At 57.2% G+C, this 24,726-nt stretch overlaps 1 protein-coding gene and 1 long non-coding RNA gene across 3 annotated transcripts; one reads left to right on the top strand and one right to left on the bottom strand.

Moving 5' to 3' along the window:
• Window positions 1-300: 300 nt before the first annotated feature.
• Window positions 301-21,661, bottom strand: PKN1 (protein kinase N1). 2 transcript variants are annotated; one of them, XM_036066530.2, is made up of 22 exons: window positions 21,495-21,661; window positions 16,896-17,199; window positions 15,798-15,949; window positions 14,546-14,681; window positions 11,988-12,133; window positions 11,477-11,690; window positions 10,453-10,647; window positions 8,517-8,626; window positions 8,278-8,421; window positions 6,450-6,525; window positions 6,225-6,366; window positions 6,042-6,135; window positions 4,055-4,134; window positions 3,904-3,979; window positions 3,729-3,820; window positions 2,359-2,535; window positions 2,099-2,161; window positions 1,903-1,979; window positions 1,567-1,709; window positions 1,176-1,283; window positions 1,016-1,096; window positions 301-581 (listed from the first exon to the last, which is right to left on the bottom strand). In XM_036066530.2, the coding sequence occupies exons 1-22, from the start codon at window positions 21,513-21,515 to the stop codon at window positions 378-380; spliced, it is 2,835 nt and encodes a 944-aa protein (XP_035922423.1). In that variant the 5' UTR covers window positions 21,516-21,661; the 3' UTR covers window positions 301-377. The 2 variants fall into 2 exon arrangements, with proteins under 2 accessions (XP_035922423.1, XP_035922422.1); XM_036066529.2 differs by lacking the exon at window positions 21,495-21,661 and adding an exon at window positions 18,153-18,226.
• Window positions 21,662-21,791: 130 nt separating this feature from the next.
• On the top strand, window positions 21,792-23,480 carry LOC118519215 (uncharacterized). Its single transcript, XR_004909057.2, has 2 exons — window positions 21,792-22,563; window positions 22,734-23,480. It is a non-coding gene; the product is annotated as an uncharacterized LOC118519215 (long non-coding RNA).
• Window positions 23,481-24,726: the final 1,246 nt, after the last annotated feature.

Genomic DNA, 24,726 nt, shown 5'->3' on the forward strand with positions numbered 1-24,726 from the left:
CCCTACCCCCAAACCACACCCCAGCAGGGCCTCAAAACTCCAGTGTCCCTAAACACAACTCCCAGCCTGTCCCATCTCAGCCCGCCCACGCTCCCCACCCTAGTAAGAGCCCGGAGTCCCCACCTTCCCTTAACCCTCATCAAGTGACCCCCATACCAGAACCCAGGGCATCTCCCCGTCACTCCCTATGCCCCTGGCCACCCACTGGATCAGCCCCCACCAACTCTCCCCATTTCCAAGTACACGACCCCACCCCCACCCCCCATGCCACCATTACTGCACACAAGAGGAGCCGAGGGATGCATGGATGGGGCAAACCCCAAAGGCCTTCTTAAAAACTACTGAGAGCTGGGTCAGGGCAGGGGCAGGGGAGAGGGCTAGCAGCCGCCGGCCACGAAGTCGAAGTCCTGGAAGGCTGCCTGCTCTGTGGCCGTGAGGGGCCGCGCGTCGCGGGGCGGGCTCAGCGTGGGGGCCTCCCCTGTGAACTCCTCGTCGAAGTTGCTGACATCAGTGCGGCCTGACAGCGTGGGCACGAAGGGAGGTGGCAAGCGCCGGGCCAGCAGAGTGTCCCAGCCCAGCGTCTAAGTGGGGGAGAAGGGGGAGAGAGAGGAAGAGGTCAGCGTGGCGGGGGAGAGGGGCAGACTGCAGGAGGGGCCAGCCCCTCGTCGCCCGCCCAGCCCTGCATCTGTGGCGATTAGCATAGGGGTCACAACACAGAGGGGTCAAGTGGGGGGCTGGGGGCCCAGTAAGGATGACAGTGTGAGTATGGGGAGCCCCGGGGTGGGGGAGAGGGAGCCTGGGTTCATACACACGGCAGTGGCCCCACCAGGCCAGCCTGGAGTAGATGTGGGTGTAGGAGGGTCAGCGGGTGTGAAGGAGGGGGGAGGAAATAGAGATGGTAATGTTGGAGGGGAAGTGACTAGATCTTGGTGGGGGAGAAATGAACAGGCCCTGGGGGTGGGGGGATGACCAGGTCTCTGGTGGGGAGTTGGCCAGGCACTTGGGGTGACCTCACCTTATAGAAGGGCTGCTTTTTCACATCCTCTGCATCCCTCTCGCTGGATCCCAACCTCCGCTCTGGATTCCTTCGCAGCAGCTGGGGGAAGGAGAGGTGTCAGTCTTGCCCTTCCTGGCCCCAGAGCCCCTCCCCAGGCCCCAGGAGGGGGGCTCCTCACCCTGCGCATGATGCCGATGGCCTCAGCCGACAGGAACCGCGGGTAGCGAACCTCCTCATTGACTATGCTGTCAAACACCTCCTCCTCGTCGTCCCCCGGGAATGGGGACTGGGGCCAGGGAGAGCCAGGATGAACTAGGCCCCTCCTCCTGGCCACGCCCCTCCCAGCCCCACCTGAGCCCTCTGCTTCCAGCACACCTTCACCCGGGTGCTGGCTGATGTGGGAAGGTAAGTACCCCATTTTACAGATGCAAAAATTGAGGCTAGGGAGGCAAAGCCAGCTGTCCCCATCACACAGCACATGGAGGCACCGTTTGATCCCACCCCTAGGCACAAGCAGTTTCCGGCAGGATCCCAGGGTCAGGCAGGGTAAGGGCAGCCTGGGGCCTCACCTCGCCAACCAGCATCTCATAGAGCAGCACGCCCAGCCCCCACCAGTCCACGGCCCGCGTGTAAGATGTGTCTGTCAGCACCTCGGGGGCCAGGAACTCCGGGGTCCCACAGAATGTGCTGGTCCGGTCCCCATAGCCCATCCCTGGGGTCAGTAGGGCCACGTGAGGTTATGTGGGGAGGGGGGGCTCCCAGCCCAGCACGGGTGGCCCAGCCAGCCAGCCCCATCCCAGGGTCAGGGTCGGGGGTAACCCAGGTAGGGCTGGGGACTCCATTCCCTCCCCCACTCTGTCTAATCCCCAGAGGCCAGCCCTTCAAATCCCAGCCCCGCCCCTCACCCTCCTTGCAGAGGCCAAAGTCTGCGATCTTGACATAGCCCTCGGTGTCCAGGAGCAAATTGTCCAACTTCAGGTCCCTGTGATGGGTTGGGGGGATGTAAAGAGGGATGAGGGGGGTCTGGGCCCTGCCTGAAGCCTGAGGGCCCCCAGCGGGCAGCACGTACATACAGCACCACATACACGCAAGGGCACACACCTGTACACGATCTTGTGTTCGTGGAGAAACTGCAGCCCCAGCACCACACAGGCTGAGTAAAAGCTGCAGAGAGAAGCTGGTGTGACGGAGCCAGGCCTCCCAGCGAGGCACGCAGGCCACGGAAGCCTGGCCCCACATCCTCGAAAGCTCCCCGGTCCCCCCCGCCCCAAAGCTCCAGGAGGCTCGGGGGGAGGGGGAAGCGGGGCCGAAGGGGGCTGCCACGGCCTGTTGGGGGTGGAGGCGCGGGCGGGGGAGCTCACACGGCGCGCGGCTCGGAGAACACGTCACTGTGGATGTGCAGCATGAGATCCCCGCCCGCCGAGTACTCCATCACGAAGCACACGTGCTCTGGCGTCTGGAAACAGCCGAACAGGTTCACCAGGAAGGGGTGTCCTGCTCTGGTCACTGCTGCCAAGATCCGCTTCTCACACATCAGGCTGGGCAGGGGAGGGGGCGCGGGTCAGAGACCACAGCAGCCCCCCACCCCCACCCTCAACTCCCACACTCCCAAGAAGTCCTCGATCGTCAGCTGTTTGCTGAGGACCTCGAGTGGCCGGGCAACCTTGGGCAAGTTGCTTAATATTTCTGCACCCCAGCAGCTTTGTCTGCTAAACAGGTACCCAGAAGCCACATGTCATCCTAGTAACAGCTCCCCCATATCCCTTTAGGGACCAGCCAGGGTGGGCTAATTGGAGCACCCATTTTCCTGGCCAAGAACTGGCTTGGGAATGGGCAAGCCAAGGTAGTGGGGCTCAATCTCAGGGTTTCTGCTGGAATTATTAAGGAAGAAGGGCTAAAACTAGTGGATGAGCCTTACACTGCGGTGTAGGGGGTTATCTCTGCCGCCATGAGAGAATTGCAAGCAAAGCCCACAGAGGGAAGCCAACTGAGAGACGTCATCTGAGCACCTGGATATAGCCATGCCTGAAGGTAGTCCACCCCTGGACTTTTCGGACCCAGACCAATAAATTCCTCTTTTGCTTAAGCCTATCTGAGTTGGGTTCCTGATTGACAAAAGGATGTCAGGAAGATTAGGGACAATCTCGGTGCCTCTGCTGGACCTTTTTACAGGGGGCCAGGTACTGTAGAATGCTCTAGATGCATCCTCTCACTTAATCCACCTGACAACCCTGCAAGAAAGGCATTATAACTCCCCTTTCATAGAGGGCGAGGACAAGGATCAGAAGGGCAAAGTGACTTCCCCAGGGTCTCTAAGCACATTTGTGGCAGGGGTGGGATTTGAACCCATGGCCCTGACCCAAAGCAGAGGCAGGACAATGGTGCCGTGAAGGGTACAGGCTTCAGAGCCTGAGTCCCTAGGTTTGAATCCCCGACCTGCTGCTTACTGGCTTTGTGACTCTGGGCAACTTGCTCAACCTTTCTGTGTCATCAGCAGAATGGGAACAATAACAGTATTTACCTCATAGGGCTGTCGTCGAGAACAAATGAGTTACTGAACATAAAGCGCATAGTGGGTGCTTTCCACGTTATTCTCTTAAGTCCTAGCTTAATAAGTGCCAGTGACTATTATGAATCACTGTCACAGCAGCTCCAGAGAGGGGACTGCCCTGGCTCCCATTTCCCAGAAGAAAAGACTGAGGTTCTCAGAGGGCCTGGGCTGAGTCCCCACCTTTCAACCTCATCTCGGGCCACAATGTCGCCTTTCTTCAAAGCCTTGATGGCGAACAGCTCCCCGTTGGGCCGGAATTCGGAGAGCAGCACCTGGAACCACAGTGGGCAACGATGGCCTTCGTGGCCAGCCTGGGGACTCCCTGTTCCCCCAACTCCTTGCCCCCCAGCCTCACCTTCCCAAAGTGACCCCGGCCCAGCACTGCCAGGAATTTGAAATCCTCGAGGGTCAGAGGTGACTTCCTCAGAGGGCTGTGGAGAGAGGACACTGGTGGGGACGAGGACAGCAGGCGGGGGGAGGGGTGGTGAGTGGGGGAGGGGTGTCACCTGCACAGGGTGGGGCCTGGGGTCTCCTGGGTCTCTGAAGGCAGCTCGGGGGTGGTGGCAGTTTCCTGGATCGGGGAACTCTGCAGCAGAGAGAGGGAAGTCAGAGGCACCCCATAACCACAATAGCCACCAAGGCTCCCATCACTTCTCTGACCTCACTTCTCCTCCCACTCTCCGCCCTCTTGCTCACGGCCTTCCAGCCACACTGTCGGCTCCTCCCCTACCCCCTTCGGCATGCATTCGGATGTCACCTTCACGGGTGGTCAGCTGACCATCACAGTAAATAACTAGCAGAACCCCCACCCACCACCGACCATACACACACATACTCCCTGTCCCCTTTTGCTTTTTTTTTTTTTTCCCATGCTGTAAATACATTTTATCATTTACCTCCCTATTTCCTCTATGGGTATTTGCCCTAAGAGCGACTTAATGCTTCACACTACATGTGTGCTTGTAACTTTGAAAAGAGTCAAAATTACTATTGCAAATGGGGACATAGGACAACCGGTTCATCATCCCCCACTGCAGAAACAGTTCTAGAAAGGCAATCAGTCCAAATAGGTGTCTGGTGGGACACACGGGCCTCTCGTGCCCCAGCCACCCTCCCTAGAGCCAGCCACCGTTAATGATTTCCCGAGTACCTTTCTAGATATATCCTATACCCACACAAGCGAAAGTGACAGAAGAGGCTCCATTTTCCTCGCACCCACTACTGACGATATCCTCATCTTGCCTCTCCTCCTGGACAATCTGTCTTGGAAATCCCTCTGTGCCAGCCCTGGGAGGCCAGCCTCACTCGTCACAGACATGCACTATCCCACTTTGCCATTTATTTAGCACCGGCTCTCCCACAGATGGACGCTGACCTGCCCACTCCCGCCTACACAAAGCTGCTGCAGCGAACTGCCTGGAGGCGCACGTGTGTGAGCGTCCAGGGTTGGAACTCCTGGGTCAAGACGATGTCCACTTTTAGCTCAGCCAGCTATGCCCTCCCAAGGAGATGGAACAGCGTGCACGCCTTCCGCTGGCTGCCTGTTTCCCCGCGTCCTGCCCAGCATCTGGTAGTATTAAACTTTTGGATTTTGTCTTGCCCAACTCATCTGAGGATGTAGCTTATTATATTATTATTACTATTATAAATAGAATACAGAAGCATAGACTATTATTTTCATTTTTTTTAAATGAGGTTATCAAATGCACTCAGTGAGCTGGGCCAAGGGGCCTGCTCTTACAAACCTGTCCTCCTGGGTACGCGTCGCATAGGGCGGGGGTGGGTAAACCAGGTTTTGTACAGTCTGTGAGCTGAGAATAGCTCTTACATTTTTAAAGGGTTGGGGGAAAATCAAAAGGAGAGTGATATTTTGTGATCTGTGAAAGTGATATGACATTCAAACTTCAGTGTCCATCAGTAAAGCTTTACCGGAACCCAGCCATGCCCACTGCGTCTGTACGCATCGTCTACGGCTGCTTTCTACAAGGGCAGTGTTGAGTCGTTGTGACCGAGACTCTCTGGCCCACAAAGCCAAAAATACGGACTCCGTGCCCCTTTATGGAAAAGGCGCACGTGCTGATCTCTGACCTAGATGAAGATACACAACACCACGACCCCGACAGGCTCCCTTGTATCTCCCTCCTATCAATAACCCCCCAGCCAGAGAAAACCACCATCCTGACTTCTATCCTTGAAGTGAGTTTTAAACATGCCTGTTTTACGGGCCAGTGCACAGAGCACAGCAAGGGAGAGCAGCTTGCCGTGGGTCGCACAGCTAAGAACTGGCAGAGCAGGGACATGGACCCAGGTGGCCTGGCTCCTGAGCTCATGTTTTTATTCAGGACAGAGAGTGGGACCCCGCTTCTAGCAGAGATGCGTGACCCAGGGAAGTTCCTGGTGGCCTCTGGGCCTCGAGCTGGGAGAGAGGCCTGGAGGGGAAATCTTCGACGCTGCCCCAGCCAGGCCTCGGGGCGGAAGGAGTGGGACACTCACCAGGCTCAGTGGGCTGGAAGGAGGACCCAGAGGACTCTTCTGGGGCAAGCTATCCAAGTCAGCCCCGAGGTTCAGCTTCTCCACAGATATATCACTGTAGAACAAGGGAGGAGGGTGTGTCTGGGACCCAGCACCCTGGCAAGCAACCAGGGACAGCCCAGACCCCAGGGACCCCCTCCTTACCCTGCGGACCGGGCCTCAGGTCCCGGAGAAGCCCCAGGGCTGAAGGTGCCTGTGCCCGTGGCATTGGGGATGAGTCTTCGAAGCAGCCGCACCCAGGTGGCGACATCAATGTTCATCTGCCTCGCGCGCTGAAATGCCTTCCCTGGGGAAGATGGGGACAGGGGTCACCGCTCATGATGCCCCTGGGACCCCCTGGCCTCTGCCCCACTTTGCCCACCTCCTCACCTTGTTGCTTGGAGAAAATTTTCTTCTGCCTTCGGAGCCGGGGTATCCTCTCGATGACAGGGTTGCGGAAGGTAACCTGGGGAGAGGGGCCAATGGGTAAGAACCAACTCCCACCTCTAGGTGGCGGGGAAGCCCTTAGGAGCATAGGCATGCACACCCTTAGGTTTGGGGGTTCCAATCACTGAGGCACCACATCCAAACACAGCATATTAAGAAGCTGGAACATAGTGAGGGGTTATAAAACCAACCCATTGCCTGGTAGGGCCACCTCCCGAAGTGCCATCTTACAAAGGCAAGAGGCAGGCAACCAAGCCCTCCTCCAGGAACGGAGGCGGGGGTCTGACCCAACAAGATGTACATGCAACTCCAGCAAGGTCCTACATCATCTAGTGCCTTGATTCCCCAAATGTGGTCCCAGACCCGCAGCATCACCTGGGGACTTGCCAGAGATGCACCTGGACCCACTGTGAATCAGAAACACAAGGGTGGGGCCCCAAAGTCTGTGTTTCAACAAGCCCTCCAGCTGATGTGGGGAAGCCACTGGTCTAGCTAAATTCTCCCAACTCTGAAGCATCTTCTAGAAGGTGCTAAAGTCACAGAACTGTGTGACTTTATGTGTGTCTGATATGGTTGCCACTAGCCACATAAGGCCATTTAAATTCAGTAAAATGTAAGTAACGTTAAAACTTTAGGTCCCAGGTCACCCTAGCCAGGCTTCAGTGGCTGGCCTCTATATGTTAGACAGTGCACATATAGGACATTTCCACCTACAACAGAATGCAACTATTGTAGATTCATCCACAACAGAACTCTAGAAAGTTCTATTGGCTGGCACTTGGGGGAGGCGGAAAAACCAAACAGAAAGCTGTAAGTGAACCCTGAGGGTGAGCAGGACTGCTTCAGAATTCACCCCCACCACCACCACCCTTCCTGCTTGGTTTTGGCCGGTCTTCCTAACGGAAGAACAGTTTCACTGCCCTGCCCCTGAAGTCAGCCCTTCTCCTGCTCTTTTCCTTCAGTGGTCCTCGGTTATGAGATCCCGTCAGAATTCCCACATGGAGACATGGATATGTAACAGGGCACACATATATGTTAGGGGCACATTTAAAGAATTTTTTAAGACAATTTTGGCTGAATGAGGGGAGCCAGTGGCTTTCCTACCCTGCCTCTGTTTCCTCCTCTGTCAGATATGACTAATGACGATTCCCTCCTGAATTGGGTCGAAGTGGGTCATTGTGAGGATTAACACGTTAATGCCGGCAAAGCTCGTAGGACGGGGCTTGGCTCACACCACAAGGGGTCAGGTAGGAATGTTATTTAGATTGTGGGTTCTCAACCAGGGGACAGTGGCGATGTCTGGAGACATTTTTGATTGTCACAACTTGGGGGAAGGGTGGTGCTGGTTTCCTGTGGGTGCAAACCAGGGATGCTGCTCAAAACCCCACAGGGCAACTGAGAATGATCCAGCCCACCAGGGCACACTTGTCCATAGTGCCAAGGGCGGGACACCCTGATTTAGACCTTGACCCTGACACCACTGCAGAAGGAATTTCTCTCTACTGGACTGTGGCTCTGATAACAATCTTCTTGACATGTCACCAGGTTTTTCTTTTTGCTTTGGCTTGGCAAAATTTTGCAATTTTTTTTTTAAATTTCTTCCCTCAGAACAAAACCAATCCCAGCTTAAGTGGTGTCACTGACGTAACTAATTACATGTATTTTTCTATCAAGGTTCAGAGACCCATCCAAAACATATCTTCCCCTTCTAGAAAACCGGGAGCAGGAGACACAAGAAGTGTTTTCACAGGGTCAGGGGTCGGGGTTGTACCTCAGCCACCAGGCAGCCCTGGGGTTCCATGTCCAGCTGCACCTCATGCCTCTCGTTGTCCAAGAAATCCTCCAACTTCAGGAATTTGAGGGCACACAGGCCCCGTTGGTCCCGCCAGAACACGGCCAACTCCAGTTCCCGAGCCTTGAGGGAGAGGAAGTGGGCCATCATTTGGGGGTGCCAGAGGTCCAGAACCCCTCCTCCTCCTCCAGGCTCTGCCATCCCCCCACCTAGCTCACCCTTTCCAGCTCCAGGGTGAAGCTCTGGTCCCAGGCATTGGGGCCACACGGCTTCCAGGATGTCTGCCCCACCACTGTGTTATCCAGCTTGAGCACAGTGCTAACTTCGCCTGGAATGAGGGGAGGGGGAGGGTGTCAGAAAATGTTTGGAGTGGGGGGGGAGCATAGCTCATATCTTAGTAAAGAAATCCTTTACCTTTATCCAGAATGCAAATTCTGCCATGCTACCCTGACAAATCTTTATGGTTTTGCCTTTCACAAGGCGTTTAACCAGCTTCCAGTGGATTTCTGTGTATGGTGTGAGGTAGAGATCCAAATTCACTTTTACTTTATATGCAACTTCCAGCAATATACTCCTAAGAATTTACCCTGGAAAAATGCATGCAGGTATACATTGGGAGGGCGCCTGGGTGGCTCAGTTGGTTAAGTGACTGCCTTCGGCTCAGGTCATGATCCTGGAATCCCGGGATCGAGTCCCACGTCTGGCTCCCTCCTCAGCGGGGAGTCTGCTTCTCCCTCTGACCCTGCCCCCTCTTGTGCTCTCTCTCTCTCTCTCAAATAAATAAATAAAATCTTAAAAAAAAAAAAAGGTATACATTGAGAGATATATATGGCCCCAAAATAGAAATATCTATTAATAGAAGAATTAATATATAAACTATACTATAGTCTTATTAACTGATATTCAACTATTACTATATTTTACTTTAAAAAGCCCCAACAATTTGATATGGCTCAGTCTAAGACAATGGGCTATTAGACAGGAGTTAAAATGAATGAATGAACTATAGCTTCGTGCAATGACATGGATAAGTCTCCCAAATAGTGTTAAATGAAAGAAGCCATTACCATGCAATACATTCTGTATGATTCCACGTATATAAAGTCCAAACACCAGGCAAGATTAAATTATGTTGTTTTGAGATGTACAAAGATGCTAAAACTACAAAGAAAAGCAGGGAAATGATAACCATATATTGGGACAGTAGCTAGCTCTGGACAGAGGAAGGGACTACAATGGGGAGGAGGGGCAAGGGGGTTTCCAGAGAGTTCTATTTCTTGACGTGGGTGGTGGTAACATGGGTGTTTGCTCCATTGTTATTCTTTCCACATACTTTTTTGTACGTATTAGGTTTTTAAAATTGCGGTAAAATTCACATAACATAAAATTTACCATTATAATCACTTTTAAGTGTACAATTCACACTGTTGTACAATTACACCACCATCCATCTCCAGAACCTTTTTCACCTTCCTCAACTGAAACTCTGTCCCCATTAAACAACAATTCTCCGTTCTTGCCTCCCCTTCTCCCCTCCCCCTTCTTCCATCTCTATGAACTGGACTACTCTAGGTACCTCCTAGAAGTGGAATCATACAGCACTTGTCTTTTTGTGACTGGCTTATGTCACTCCACATAATGTCCTCAGGTTCATCCGTGTGGCAGCCTGGGTCAGAATGCCCTTCCTTTTGAAGGCTGACTACCAACCACCCCACTGCGCACACATATCACATTTTGTTTATCTGTTCGTCCGTCAACGGACGCTCGTGTTGCTGCCACATTTTGGCCATTGTGAATAAGGCTGCCAAGGACATGAGTGTCCAGATATCAACTTAAGTCCCTGCTTTCAACTCTTTTGGGTATATACTCAGAAGTGGGATCGCTGATCATAAGGTAATTCCATGTTTAATTTTTTGAGGATCTGCCATAACGTTTTTCACAGCAGCTGAACCATTTTACATTCCCAACAGCACTGCAGAGGGTTCTAATTTCTCCATATCCTCCCTAACACTTGTGTTTTTTTGTTTTTTGTTTTTTTTTTAACAGAATCCATCCTACCGACTATAATATACTAGTTTTTTAAAGTGTTACGAGTGTGTGACATCCCAGGATCCCCACGGCATCTCATCCCTCCAGGCCTCAACGCCCACTCACTGATGTTCTCGGCTTCCACTTTGAGGCTGCTCCGGCCACTGAGGCTCCCACTTCGGCTGTAAAGGCCCCGGGCTGGGCGGCTCAGGAAGGTGGTGCGGCTGTCAGGGGTCCCGGGCCCCCCCACTGAGGGTGAGGGGTTCCAGGGGATGCTCTCTGGAAGGTCCTTGCAGCCTACCACACGTACCTCCAGGGTTCCTGAGGGAGGGGCAGGCTCAGGGGGGGGAGCCACAGCTGGGCCAGGCCAAAGGGAGGGGAAGTGGGCATGTCCAGAAGTGGTCGGCATACAGGTGGGAGTTGGTGAGAGACAATCAGCGTGGACTGATACTGGTATCAGATCAGATCAGGATCTGATACTGGGATGGCTGTGCCCAGAAGCGAGAAATATGGGGCAAGGGGGAGGGGCGAGGCTGGGGTGCGCCAGGCTGGGGAGGGGCTCTGAATGCTTGGGATTTAGTGACAGAAGATAGGTTCAAGGCATAGGTCGATGATCAAGGCAATGGGGAGTCGGGTTGGACTAGGGGGTCCAGGGTAGGATTCAGGGAGCTGACCTGAGGTTCAAGATGGGGGTAGGGGTCTACGGTAAGGCTGGTCTAAGGGAGAAGTAGTGGCTGAGGGCGTCTAAGGAGGGAGCACCTGGCTGGCTTCGGGGTGGGGGGCAGACAATGGCTCAAGGTGAGGGTTCTGTGAGTGAGGGGTTGTGGGACTGGGCTGGGGGGCTATGGCTGGAGGAAAAAACGGCCAGGTAGGGAGAGGTAGTGATGGGGACATGGTGGGCATGGGGGCAAGAGTCCAGAATCAGAGGGCAAGCTGGGACCAGAAGTCCAGAGTGCACGGGGCTGTCTGGCCTAGGGAGATGGGACCCAGGGCTACAGGGCTGGGGTGAATGGAGGATGGAGGAACAGTAGGATGGGAGTCCAGGGGTAGGGAGAGCAGAGATCTAGGTTAGGGGTCTCAGGACCTGGGGGAGAGGTCGAGAGTACAGAGCTGCGTAGGTGGGGTCTGGGTGGGGGAGGTGGGGACCCACCTGTGAGGGGCGCGGGCTTGCACAGGGTGCTATAGTGCGTGGGGGGAAAGGGCCCAGCCAGGCGAGCACTGAAGGCTGCAGATGAGGCCGCAGCAAGCTCCTCGCGTAGCAGCCGCCCCTTCGGATGGTCTGCGGGCAGCTCCCCGAGCCGCCGCTCCAGCGCCTCCCGCAGCAGCCCCAGCTTCTGGTTGGACTCCGTTAGCTTCTCCTGGGCCTGTAATGGGAGGGACAGAGTGGGGCTGGGGGTGGGGCCTGGCTAAGTCTTACCTGGCCCAAGCCCTCAAACCTTCTGGGTCCTATCCCTGGGCTCCCCAGAAAGCTAGGCCCCGCCCCTGGCTGATGCCCCACCCCTGGACAAGGTCCCGCCCCACCGAGGTCCCACCCCTTGCTGAAGCCTCACCCCTCAAGGCCCTCCTGCCAATTCCCGCCCCTGTGCTGGGGCCCGCCCCCGCCAAAGTCCCGCCCCTCACCGAAGCCCCACCCCTCGCCTCGCTGAAGCCCCACCCCTCACCTCGCTGACCGCCTTGCGGTCCGGGGCCTTGGCTGCGCTGAGCAGGCGGAGCACATTCTTGGCACCCTCGGCCACGGCGTGCTCCACTCGGAAGTGGTGCCTCAGCTCCTCAATGCGCAGCTCCACGGCCCCCAGGTCTGGACTCCCTGTGGGCGGGCGGCGCCAGGCGGTGAGGCCAGCCTAGACCCAGGTCCAACCACCCCAGCCCCAGACATGCACTCATGGGCAGGAACAGGCACTGGCGACAGACAGACCACCACCAAGCTGCATCACGTTTTTCCCAAGCGAGGGGTCACGGTCAGTCACACTTCCACCCAGATGCAATCACTCTTTTTCCAAACACCCACAGGGACCATCCCAGGGACAGAGCTGGGCTGTCACACAGGGACAGTCATAGACACAGGTACACTATCAACACAGGCTCAAAGGACAGACGTGTTGGCAGGGTCCCATTTCATCCCCAGGGACTGTCACAGGGACACTATGGCCATCTGGACAGCCAGAAGGAGACAGTCACGCAGGCACAGGGACACATGCAAAATCACAACTCAACTGCCCTTCGATTCAGCAATCCCAGGTCAGGAACTCTACCCCCCAGAAACACCTCTGCACTTGACACATGTACATGGGTATTCACTGCAGCCTTCTTTCTCAGAGCAAAAGATTGGAAATAACCCGTTTCTTGCAGGCGGAGCCCCGGTGAGTGAATGTGGCCGTCCACAGGTGAAATATAAAGCAGTTGGGAGAACAAGGGCACCGTCACACAGAGATCATCACACTGTCACTCGCAGGGTAACAGCATCACTTTGCCACCAGGGTAGCACGCTGTCCCCCACAGGCGGAGGAACACACACTCTCACAAGATACAGTCACGCCGCCACACAGGGACACTGTCACAGGGCAGAGGGATGTGATCACAGGACACAGACATCCTTATGGGACGCGTTTACACGGTGGCAAAACTCCTGGGCCTCTAACTCCAGCGCCGGGAGAATCATGATCACACTGGCACATGGTTAAGGTACAGGGACAGGCAAAGAAATGCCATCACACTGTCACACAGGCAGGGCAGCATCACCGATACCCACGGGCTCAGAGACCCAGTGGTGCAGGGAAACAGACCGGCTGTGTCCCAGTACGAAGCCCCAGGGACACAGCCGTGGCCCAGCATAGGATGGCCACGGTCACCCAATGGCACAGGGTGGGCATGAGGACACACTGGTGCCAGAGGCACAAGGCGTGGCCACACTATCCATGGCTGTAGGTTCCAAGGACAGTCTCCCTGTCCTGGACGTTGACCCCGACTCAGACCCTGGCACTCCGTCAGAGAGAGCCACGTTGTCACTCACGGGTGTGTGACACTCACCGAGGCACCGAGAGCATAGGCACAGCGTCACCGGAACCCTGATATCCGGCGGCACATCGTCTTACAAACACAGTCACACTCTCGCCCCCAGGCCTGCTGTCCCATGTGCCCAGATAGTCACCGAGACTCTTACGGAGACTAAGTCGCACCAGGAGTCAAGCTTACGCTGGCACCCAGAGGCACAGGGACATGATGACGCCATCGTATACGGTCACTGAGAAGCCCATCGTGTCGGTATTCCCCGTCCAGGGGAACCATCACACCGACCCCTCCCCTACCCCAAAGACACACGCTGTCATCTGGGTTACAGACCCCACTGCTATGGGCTGAATGTTTTTGTTCCAAAATTCATGTATTGAGACTCAACCCCTAATGTGATGGTATTAGGTGTCAGGAGGTGGGGCCTTCGGGAAGAGATCAGGTCCTGAGGATGGAGCCCTCGTGAGTGGGAGCAGGGCCCTTGTAAGGGAGGCCCCGCAGAGCCCCTCCACCCTCCAGCACGGGAGGGCACACACAGCGAGAGAGAACGCAGCCGTCCACGGGCCCAGAAGAGGGCTCTCGCCAGACGCTGGTCAATGTCACATTACCACCCGCACACACGAGGAGCACAGCGGCTGTCACCCTTGCACACAACACCTCAAATCCTGTCACCAATTCAGGCGGACAATTAGCTTGAGACGCCCCCAGGCACTCGCATGCAGACACTCCCATGGGAATGGACACACACGGTGGACACCCACAGGTCTACACAGCCGGGGCCGACATGGCAAGGCGGCCACCTGGTCCAGGTCCAGGGGTCCGCAATGTCTTTTCCTAAAGAGCCAGGGAGTGGGCGTTCTCAGCTCCGTGGAACGCACGGGCTCCGCGGCCCCTGCTCGCGCTGCTGTCGTGCGTAAGGGCAGCCTTCGGAGCCAGGCAAGGAATGGACGTGGCTGTGTGTCAGTAAACCTTTATTTACGCAAGTAAAAAGGCAGTGGCAGCTTTGGGCCCCGGGCTGTGGTCTGCCGGTACCTGACCCAGTGCGGACCTTCCAGGGACAAAACGGGCCACGGGCCCAGAGCCGGTCGGCGCTGGGTGCGGTCAACCTGCGTGTCGCAGCGGGCCCCTCCCTGCTCAGGAAGCGTCCGCTTACGGGGCTGGGGGCTGCGCTCCGCCCGGCGGGGTGCAGCCTGTCTGGGCGCGCGGGGCTCACCTTGGGCCTCGTCCGGGGCTGCCTGGCTCTCCAGCTGTCCGGCCTGCAGGGCGCGGCGGAGCTGCATGCGGATGATGTCGATCTTGGTCTTACTGTCCTGCAGCATCTGCTGGGCCGTGAGCAGCAGCTTCCGGTCCTGGAGGCGGGGACGGGCTGTGAGGGCAAGGCTAGGGACCCGGGGTCGGACCGCTGGCCCTCTGGCCACACTGCGCAGGCGGTGCTGACGGTGTCACAGAGGAGGACGTGCGGGTGTGACCGCAGGAATATCCGTGCATTCCCGCGTGTCGAGGGGAGAGGCGGCCCACGGCGCTGGAAGCCCTGCCACCTAACACCCGGCTACCTCCAGGCAGGCCACCCACCCCCCACCCCGGGCCTGTGCCCTCATCTGCAGCGACGGGAGTAGGAACGGCACCGGCTGAGGGTTGAAGGAGCTGCCCTGCGTGCAGGGCTCCCGGCCGTGCCTGGCGTCGGGACGCTCTGTGTTTGTCAGCTGCCACACGTGTGGGTGAGGGCGCCCTGCTGACCACAGCCACATAGGTGAGTCCGAGGGGGACGGGGTGGGTGTGTGCGACAGCCTGCAGTCAGTGGCGCCCAGGGACACCGGGACTGGGGTGTGGGGGTGTCTGTGTGCCAACTCGTCTCTGGGTGTGAACCGCACGGTCTGTGTGTGTGTCCAGGTGTGCTGCTGGCCTGTGCCATGTGTCCTGGGTGTTATACGATGGTGCGTGTCTCTGTGTCTAGAGGTGGCCGGGGTGCTTAGCCTCCACGTGTCTCTAAGCGCTGTCACGCCGACGCCGTCTCTGGATGGTATGACAGCGCACGTGTGTGCCCAAGTGTTGATACGATTCTGTGCGTCTCTAGATGCTGCTAGGACCGTGGGTGTGTCTCTGGATGTTAGGATGATAGCATGTGTGCATCTAAGTGTCGACCTGACTATGTGTATGTGTGTCAGAGAGAGGCCACCAGCAGAGGCTGAAAGCTGCCCCAACTGTGGACATCCCTCGAGTCTCTGGGGTAACAGAGTGAGGGGGGACAGCCTCTGCTTTGTGTCTAACACCACACACAGCCATCCTGTTTCTCATATGCCCCCACAAGCTGCCCACACCCCAGTCCTGCCTCCGAGTCACCCGTCAGTCCCTCTGTCCCCACCCCAGAGGGCCCCAGCTTCCCAAGGGGCAGGTGGATGTAGATGGCACCCCGGTTCCCACCCCACAGCCCGTCATCTGCTCCCCGGCGTGCACGCTGCCCCTACCTTGGTGCTGCCGTTGCTGTATGTCTGGATCATGTTTTCTGCCCCCTGCTTCACCTTCAGCTCGATGGCCAGCTGCTTCTCCAGGCCGGCCACGCGGCTCAGGTTGGTGGCCGAGCAGGCCTGGCTACCTGCACCAGGGGACTGGGGGGCATCTAAAGAGGGGCGGGTGGGACAGACTCAAAACGGCCCTCACCTCCGTCTGCCTACGAGGCTTTGCCCACCTGAAAGGATCCACCCTCTGCCCAGCCTGGGTTCTGCCCCCAAGGCCAGGGACAGGAGGAAATGAGGGCCAGGGCCCAGAAGGTCCCCCCACTCCAGCCCTCCCAGGGAAACCCCCTGAGCCCTGGGACAGGACCAGCAGGAATGAGCGTGGGCAAGCACCCAGGTGTACGTGAGTCCTTGGTGTTGGTGTGACTGTGTAGAGAAGGTAATGTGCGTCTGTACCGGCCGGACAGCCGTGTGTGTATGTGTGCGTGTGTGCATGCGTGTGTGTGCGTGCGTGTGTGTGCGTGCGCGCACGGTCCTCTGGGTGCTGGGCGGCAGCACGGAGGCCTCTGGGTATTCACACGATAGCGTCTAGGTCCTTGGGTGTCGTCTGGGTGCTGGTGTTGGCTGTGTGTCAGGGTCTCTGGCTGCTGACGTGATGTGGAGGGGTCTTCAGTCGCAAGATGAAAAGTTCTGTAATCTCTTGCATGACAATGGGAACCTACCGACCACCACTGAACTGTACACTTAAAAATGATCGATTTTAGGTTACGCATTATTTTTTACCACAATGAAGAATTTTTTAAGTAAATAAACATTAAAGGAATTTTTAAAAGAATCGTTGGGTGCCGTCCGCATGTCAGTACAACCGTGAGTCCTTAGATACTCGTGTGACATTGCGTGGGTCCTGGGGTGTTGTCTGGGGGGTGGTGTGACTGTGCAGACCTTTCTCTGGGTGTCGGCCTCGGTGTTTTTTTCTGGTTGTATGTCGAGGCCGGAGGCTGTCAGGACCCGGTGTGTCTCCCTGGGGATCCGCAGAGACAGGGCTAGCCTTGCTCTGGGAGAGTGTGGGTGAGCCCCCGGCAGTGGAACCCCCGAGAAGCCCCAGCTCACCTTGGGCAGCGGCCGCGGGGTCAGGCAGCACCACGTGGGCGTGCAGCTCCTGGAGCTGCTGGTGCAGCAGGTCAAGCCGGCGGGAGGAGCCGCGCAGCAGCAGCTCCACGGGGCCGAGGCTGCGGCCCAGGTCGGTGGTGGCCCGCCGCAGGTTCTCGGCGCCCTCCTTCAGCTTCAGCTCCTTGCGGATCTCGCGCCGCAGCCGCTCCCGCTCCAGCTCCAGCTGCTGCTGCACCCCAGGAGCCGCCAGGTCTGCACCTGCCAGGCCCAGCTGCTCCAGCAGGGACCAGCTGCGCGGCTCGCTCTGCAGGAGATGGAGCACGGTCAGTGGGGCCGGGAGTCCAGGGTGCGGACCGCCACGCTCAGCCAGCTCGGCCTGGCCTCTTCCTGGCCTGGGGGCTTCCGAGACGTACTCTCACCCCCAAAACTGGGGGGGGTGAGACAAGGTCCTGTCCCTGCTTCCTCATTCCCCCAAACTGTGAGGTCCCAAGGGCAGGGCCTTCTTCCTTCCCTGTCCCCTCAGACTAGGGGACCCCATAAATACAGTCTTGTCACCCTTCATCTATTCCTTATACAGTAGGATTCTGGAGGACAGGCCCTTGGAGGTCCCCAAGTTCAGGCCCTATCTCCCATTGCCCCCCAAAACAAGGTCCTGAGAGCACACCCCTCTCCCTTCTGTTGTCCCCCTAAACTAGGAGGTCCCAAGTATAGGCCCCAATTCCCCTCTACTGTCCCTAAAACCAGGTCCCGAGGGCAGGCTCCATTTTCCCCCCACACAGCTCCTCAAACAAGGAAGTATCAGGGTAGGCCTCTGCTGCCCACCGCCCCCCCCCAAAAAAAACAATGGGCTTGAGATCCAGACAGCAGGCCCTTTTCCTCTCTGCTATGCCCTCAAACTGGGAGGTGCCAAGGACAGGCCTCATCTTCCCTCTGCTATACCCCCAAACTACGTCCTGAGGACAGGCCCCATCTCTCTCCTGCTGTACCCTCAAAGTAGGAGGTCCTGGGACAAGCGCTGTCTCCCCTCCTCTCGTCCTCTATAACTGGATCCTAAAGAGCAGAGCCCTGTCTCCTTCTTTCTCTATTCCCCCGATCTGGGAGCCTCAAAAAACCCCACATATTTCATTCTCCCAAAACAGAAAACTCCCAAACCCATCTCCTCCCCTTGGTCCAAAATCAAGAGGTACAGAGGGGAGGGCCTCCAGCCTGTGTCACTGGGGTCCTCTTTGCCCCCACCACCCCAACCCCAGCCCCCACCTCCAGCTCCTGGTCCAAAGGGGGATTGGCCTCCGCCATCCTGGGTCCCGGCTGAGGGCCCCGCCCTCTTCCTGAACCTCAGCCCTGCAGGGCCTCTTGACCGCCACTTCCTCTTTCCTGCTAGCTCCCAGCAGCCCCTGCGTGGGGCCAGCTCCGGGGCTCTGGGGCATCTAGGGGACCTTCTCCCTCAGTGCCCCCTCCAGGACTAAGCCTGCCTCTCAGGAGGCAACCAGGGACAGCCCTCGCTCTATGTCCTAGGAGGTTGCTAAGGTGTGCACACACCTCACTAGTGTAGACATGGAGACCAGGCTCCCTTGAGTGTATACACGCTCCAGGGGCTCACCTGGGTGCATACACCCTCTCGTTTACCTACAGGCATGTGCACAGAACAGGCAGGCAAGTGTGTGCACGCCCCTGTGCCTACCCCATGTACACTGATATGCCGGCCAATGAGTGCTCATATGGGCAGCCCCCTTCCTGCAGATGCAGGCGGTCCCAACTTCCGGCTTCCTCTCAGTCTGGTCTACCCACCGCTGTGACCACAGCTAGGGCCCACCCAGGCCAGGGGCACCTCCCTGAGGCCCACATCGTGAGGAGACAGTGCCGGAGGACTGGGGTGAGGGTGCCCACAAGCCAGCGGCCCAGTAAAGGCCAAGTATGACTATTAATAATAAGAGCAGTTATTACGAGCCCCGCCTAGGTCACCTAATGCAAGTCCACAAGGTGGGTGCTGTTATCACCCCATTTTCAAGACAAGGAAACTGAGACCTGGAGTGGTGACATAGCTTGCCCCGAGGCCCCATAGCCAGCAGGAGGAAGGGCTGGGATTTAAAAGGGGAGTACCCACAATCTGATCACCAGCTAAGTGTCAGGCCTGGCACTAAGTGAGAATCCCCACTAGGAGAACCCGTTTCACAGACAGGAAAGTCGTTGTTGGCTCCCAGCCAACCCGGAGGGCAGCTGCCCCCAGCAAGGTTTAGTGCAGGCCAAGAGTGTCACTCCCACACCCTACCAACCCATCACATGAATCCTGAGCCACTGCCACTATTCTCCCCCATTTTCCAGGCGAGGAAACAGGCTGAGAGAGGTGACAGCAGCAGCTGGGGGGGGGGTATCCCCACACACACCTCCGGGGGCCCTGGGCAACATCCAGAAACATTTCTGGTTGTCACAACTGGGGGTGGGGAGGGTATGCTCCTGGCATCTATTGGGTCGAGACCAGGGAGCCTGCTCAACATCCTATGGTGCACAGGATAGCCCCCACCTCAAAGAATGATTCAGCCCCAAACATCAACAGTGCTGAGACTGAGGAACCGTGCATTAAAGGACACAGAATCACACCCTGGGCTGCTGACCATGACCACCAGTAAGGACTTCCTAGCAGCCCCACCTGCAGAGGACAGGCCCATCTACATCTCTCCCTTTGGATAATGAACACCCTCATTGATGAACGCGCCCATTTTTCTGGTGGCAGAACCACGGCTCAGAGAGGCAAAGGCTCTGGGTCCAGGACACACAGTGAGAAAGTGACAGAGCTGGAATTTAAACCCAAGTTCACCTAATACTACCAGCTGGTGACCCGTCCCCCCCCATCACCCAGCCCCATTCCATCCCTAGCAGGCAGAGCAGGGTACAGCCAGGATCCAGCCAGCTCAAATAGGGAAAGTCCAGGCAGAGAGGAATAGAAGCTGAGGCCTGAGAATACCCAGAGCAGGGAGGGAAGGAGGGAGGCCCAGCCTCCTGGGTTCTCTTCCCTTGGGTGACTCACTCCTACCCAGAGGGCAGGGGTCACCCATGGGCCAGCAAGGCAAACCCATGATCAGGAGCCCGGCCCAGCCCTGGAGAATCCCTCCTCCCCCACTTCCCACCATGGCACACGAGACCCAGGTCCAGAGGGTCCACCTCCCAGAATCCCCTCCTTCCCAGAGCAGCCAGGGACCTAGACCCTCACGTCCGGAGATTTCAATGCTTTGGGCGTTTCCGGAATCTGGACAGGACATCCGTTTGCCGGACACAGAACAGACAGCCATACGTCGGGACAGACAGAGGGACAGGGTGGCAGGCCCAAGCAGGCACAAGAAAGGGATGACCAGGAGGGGGAAGGAAAGTGGGGAAGAGATGGGGGGGGACCACAGCACAGGTCCAGCCTCATTCCAGGAATCACAGCCTCCACCCGGGTCATGTTTCACACATGCCAAGTGCATGCATGCGCCGGAGGATTCCTGTAGAGCCCTTCCAGGGCTGGGGGTAGAGGCAGAAACCCCAGCCCACCCCAGCCCCAAGGTCTGACCTTATGTGATCGGCAACACCAGATACGCCCAGCTCCACGGCAAGGCTGACAGGCCATCAGCAGGACTGGGGTGGGGGACAAGGGAGCATGGGGGAGACACAGAGGGGATGGGGGCAGGTGCAGAAGGAGACGAAAACCCAGTTACACAGCAACCACAGGACAACGAAGGGATTTTGAGGACACCAGAGGCACAGGATGTGCCTCGATTCTGAACCAAAGCTCAGAAGTCACCCTGGCCTTGCTTGTCACAGATGTGGAAGGTGAGTCCAAGGCTGTGATGTTCACAAGGTGGTACATGGAGAACCTGGCTGGTGGCAGGTTGGTGCCAGGCTGTGTGTGTTTGCGTGTGTGTGTGTGGGGGGTGACCCAGCCCTGCCACCCATGCCCAGGTAGGGTTCCAGGTACAAGAGAATCCCCTGTCTGGGATAAGGTTCCACCTGGCAGCCCTGAGGGTGGCCGTGTGGGTCCCCCATTCCTCAACCTAATGAGGTGACTCGGGCACTTCCGCCAACAGGTGCCAATCTGGGTGGCGTCGGGACCATCATAAAGCTCAGTCTGAAGGCGGGGGGGCCGCCAGAGCTTTGTTGTGCGGGGGAGGGGCACGGACCGAGCGGCCTCCTCTCCTCCGAGCCACTGCGCCAGGCACCTGCCCCAGGTGGAGTGGCACTTGCTGGGAACCGAACGCGGGGGGCGGGGCGGGGGGGGGAAGGGAGTGCCGAGTTGAGTGGCGGGGGCGACAGGCACCGAGACGCACGGCCAGCCACAGACACTCGAGTAGAGCCTCCGCCGCGCCCCCTCTAATTCTCGGGAAGGGGCGGAGCTTGGGGGTGCGGCGGGGGCCTTCAGGACCTCCCCGCTCCCCCTCGGTGCGTACCTCCACCTGCCGAAAAGTGGACCATGCTGGCTCCACGGTGTCGGCCCAAGGAGGGGGCGCCGGGCGCTCGGGACGCCCCCACCTTGGCCGCCCGGGCCCCGGGGGCCCCGGCAACGCGCGAGCGGGGGTCCCCGGCGCTGGCCGGCCGCTGGGCGGCTGCGGACGCAGGTGCGCCTACCTGCACGGCGTCGCTGGCCATGTCCTAGCGCCGCCCGCCAGGGGTCCCCGCGCGGAGGGAGGGGCGGCAAGAGGAGCGCGCGTGCGCCCCGCACGGGGCGGGGAAGGGGCGGGCGCGGCGCAAGCCCCCGCCAGCGCGCGGCCCGCTCCGGCCTGCTCCGCTCGGGCCCCGCCTGGCCAGGCCGCCGCGTCCGCGCGCCGCGCCCTCCGGCCCCAGCGGCCGCCGGGCCCGGTCACGTGACCACCGAGGTCGGCTCCGGGGGAGGGGGCGGGGCCGAGGGGGCGCGGCTCCCGGCGGCCCCCGGGGCTGCAGGGTCTTGCCTGCAGGGTTCTCCCCGTCCGCGACTGAAATCACCGCGTTTGCTCCCCCGCCGCCCTCCCCGCCTTTGCCTGGTTCTGCATCCTCTCTCTGCCCAGTGGTCCCCCATCTGAGCGCGCGGGAACCCGAAGAAAAGACTGAACCACGTTAAAGCGGGGAGTGGCAGAGGCCTTTGGGCCTCCCGAAACCCCTTTAAAAACAAGAACAATTCATATCCCCCCGCCTCTCCTTTGCAAGCTCAGGTCTCCTGGGAAGGATCCCCCATTACCTGGAGACAAGCTCTGGACAGATCTGGGTTCAAATCCCAACATCCCATGCCTTGGGGGAGCCCCAAAGTCCTAAGAGCGCCTCATCTGTGAAACGGGTTTTACCCACCCACCCCTCGGTGTTGGTAAAATTAAATGAGATCGTGCATGCCAATTGTTGAGAACACAGTAAGCGCTCAATAAATGATAACTGCTGTCATTTTTAATGTCATTGCCGTTGTTATGAAAATCGCTTGAATCCCGACTCCTTCACTGACTCGCTGTGGACCCTAAGGATCCTGTGGCCGCCCAGCCTCAATTTTCCCCGTTGTACAATGCAGACCTTTTCTTCAGAGCTGTTGCATGCAGGTGGCGTTCCATAAATGCAGACTCTTGCCCGAGCGGAGGAGGAGAGTGGAAGCCTCTACGGAGCTTCTCCAGGGTCTGTGGAGTCTCTAGAGCGTGCAGCTTGGCTCTTGGCCCACCCGCACTCCCTTGGAAATCCGGTGAGTGAGCCAAACCTTGGTCCCTGGGGCTCGGGGCGGGGAGCGCTCCCTGGCGACTGAGCCTGAACATGGGCGCCCTGCAGGGACCAGCCAAAACACAGAGAGCTGCGGGAACCTTGGTTACCTAGAGACCAGGGCGCGATGTTTTCTTTTCCTTTTCTTATTTGGAGGGTTTTAACAGAGAAAGAAAAAGGAGGAGGAGGAGGAGGAGGAGAATGACACCGATCCAGAATCCGCCCACTTTTCACCCCTTCAAAGGCCCCCACCTGGTCCGGTCTCATCACTCACCTGGACCAGCGCAGTAGCCTCCTCCCGGGACTCTGGGCTCCGATCTTTACTTCCTAGTTTATTTTCCCCACAACAGCCTAAGGATGCCTGTGAACACCTGAGTCAGGTCACGTCCCTTCTCCGCCTAGATCCCTCCGTGGCTCCCACTTTCTTTAGAGCAGAAGCCAAAGTCCTGCTGGAAGACCACAGGCCTTGCACTATTTACCTCCTTCACCTTCGCTTTCACATCTTCCCCTTGCTCACTCCGTCCAGCCACACCAGCCTCCTCGCTGTCCCTCGATTATTTATCATTTGAATTAAAGAACCCTTTGAGTTATTTCTTTTGCTCCCAATTTACAGTTTAGGAAACTGAGGCACATATCTCCCCAAGACTTTTGGATAATTTAGGTCTCCATTTAAATGTCACCTTCTCTGGGGCGCCTGGGTGGCTCAGTCGTTAAGCGTCTACCTTTGGCTCAGGTCATGATCCCAGGGTCCTGGGATCAAGCACCGCATCAGGCTCCCTGCTCAGCGGGAAACCTGCTTCTCCCTCTCCCACTCCCCCTGCTTGTGTTCCCTCTCTCGCTGTCTCTCTCTCTGTCAAATAAATAAAATCTTTAAAAAAGAAATAAATGTCACCTTCTCTGAGAGACTGTTCTATGCTGTCATATTTATTTAAAATATGGCCCTGTTTTATTTAAACTGTCACTCCTCTGAAATTGACCAGCATTTGGCCTATGCTCACTCAGGTTTTGTGGAATGAGTGAGTAGACACAGGGTGAGGTGTCCTCAGTTATAACTGAGGAGAATCCCCAGTTATGGAGCTGGTGTGTTTATAGCCCTTGCCCTGTCTTCTTCTAATTCTTCAGCCCATCTGTGTTACAGGTGGGGAGGATGTGGCAAAGCTAGGCTCCAAGCTGGCCCAGGGACTGGGCCACTGTGTTCAGGGATGGGCTTTCTGCTGCCTGCCAGGTCCCAGGCTCCCTCCTCCCTGGATGGAGCTGGGGAACCCTGCCAAATTCTCACTCCAACCTTCCAACATTCGTTTATTCAGTGGATATTTATCGATGCCCGCTGGGGACTTTGGTGGCACTGGAAACAGAGCCGCACTCAGGCTTGAAAGAGGGAGACCAAGGACTCATTGTGCAATCTCAACTAAATATGGTAACTGCACTGGCACTTCCCTGCAGCTGCTCTGGCCCCTCTCCAGTCTGCTTTGGGGCCTCGGAAACTCTAACCTGTCCCTGGTTCTCTGAAGGTCTTAGGAAAAACACCTGCCCCTTACCTGGTCTACAGGGTAGTCTTGTCAGGCCTCTGCCCACCTGTCCAGCTGCATCCCCCTCTACTCCCCTCATCCCCATCCAGCAACACTGGCCTTCCTTCTGTTCCTCAAATATTCTCACTTTACTTCCAACCACAGGGCCTTTACACTGGCTGTTTTCCGGTCTGGAATGCCCTTCCATCCCATCTCCCCAAGGCTAGCCTTTTCTGATCATTTAGGTCTCTGTTTAAATGTCACCTCTTCTGAGAGACCTTTCCATACCCTATCATATTTATTATAAATATGGCCCTGTTTTATTTATTTTAACTGTCACTCCTCTCTGAAATTGCTCAACATTTGGCCTACACTCACTCAATCTTTGCAGAATGTGTGAGTGGACACAGTGTGAGGTGTCAGGAGAAAGGTATCCCAAGACAACCCATGCCTTAAGGAGGCAGCTGCCCCACTGTGGAAGAGGCAGAAGGGCTGGCACTAAGGACAAATTAGGAAACCACAAAGTAGATAAAGAGGAATAGGGTGTCTGGTTGAAGGAACAACAGGGGCAAAGCCCTAGAAGTGGGTGAGGGAGAATTTGGCACGTCCTGATTCTTCCCCTCATCTCCATTCTGCTCCCC

The sequence above is a fragment of the Halichoerus grypus genome, chromosome 1 (genome assembly GCF_964656455.1).
Source record: "Halichoerus grypus chromosome 1, mHalGry1.hap1.1, whole genome shotgun sequence".
NCBI lineage: Eukaryota > Metazoa > Chordata > Mammalia > Carnivora > Phocidae > Halichoerus > Halichoerus grypus.

Coding starts and splice junctions, on each gene's coding strand:
- PKN1 (XM_036066529.2), bottom strand. CDS start 18,191: ATGGCGGAGGCCAATCCCCCTTTGGACCAGGAGCTGGAG. Junction 3,821..3,903: donor GCCGGGGTCACTTTGGGAAG/GTGAGGCTGGGG, acceptor CTGTGGTTCCAG/GTGCTGCTCTCCGAATTCCG. Junction 1,097..1,175: donor CCATCGGCATCATGCGCAGG/GTGAGGAGCCCC, acceptor TCCTTCCCCCAG/CTGCTGCGAAGGAATCCAGA.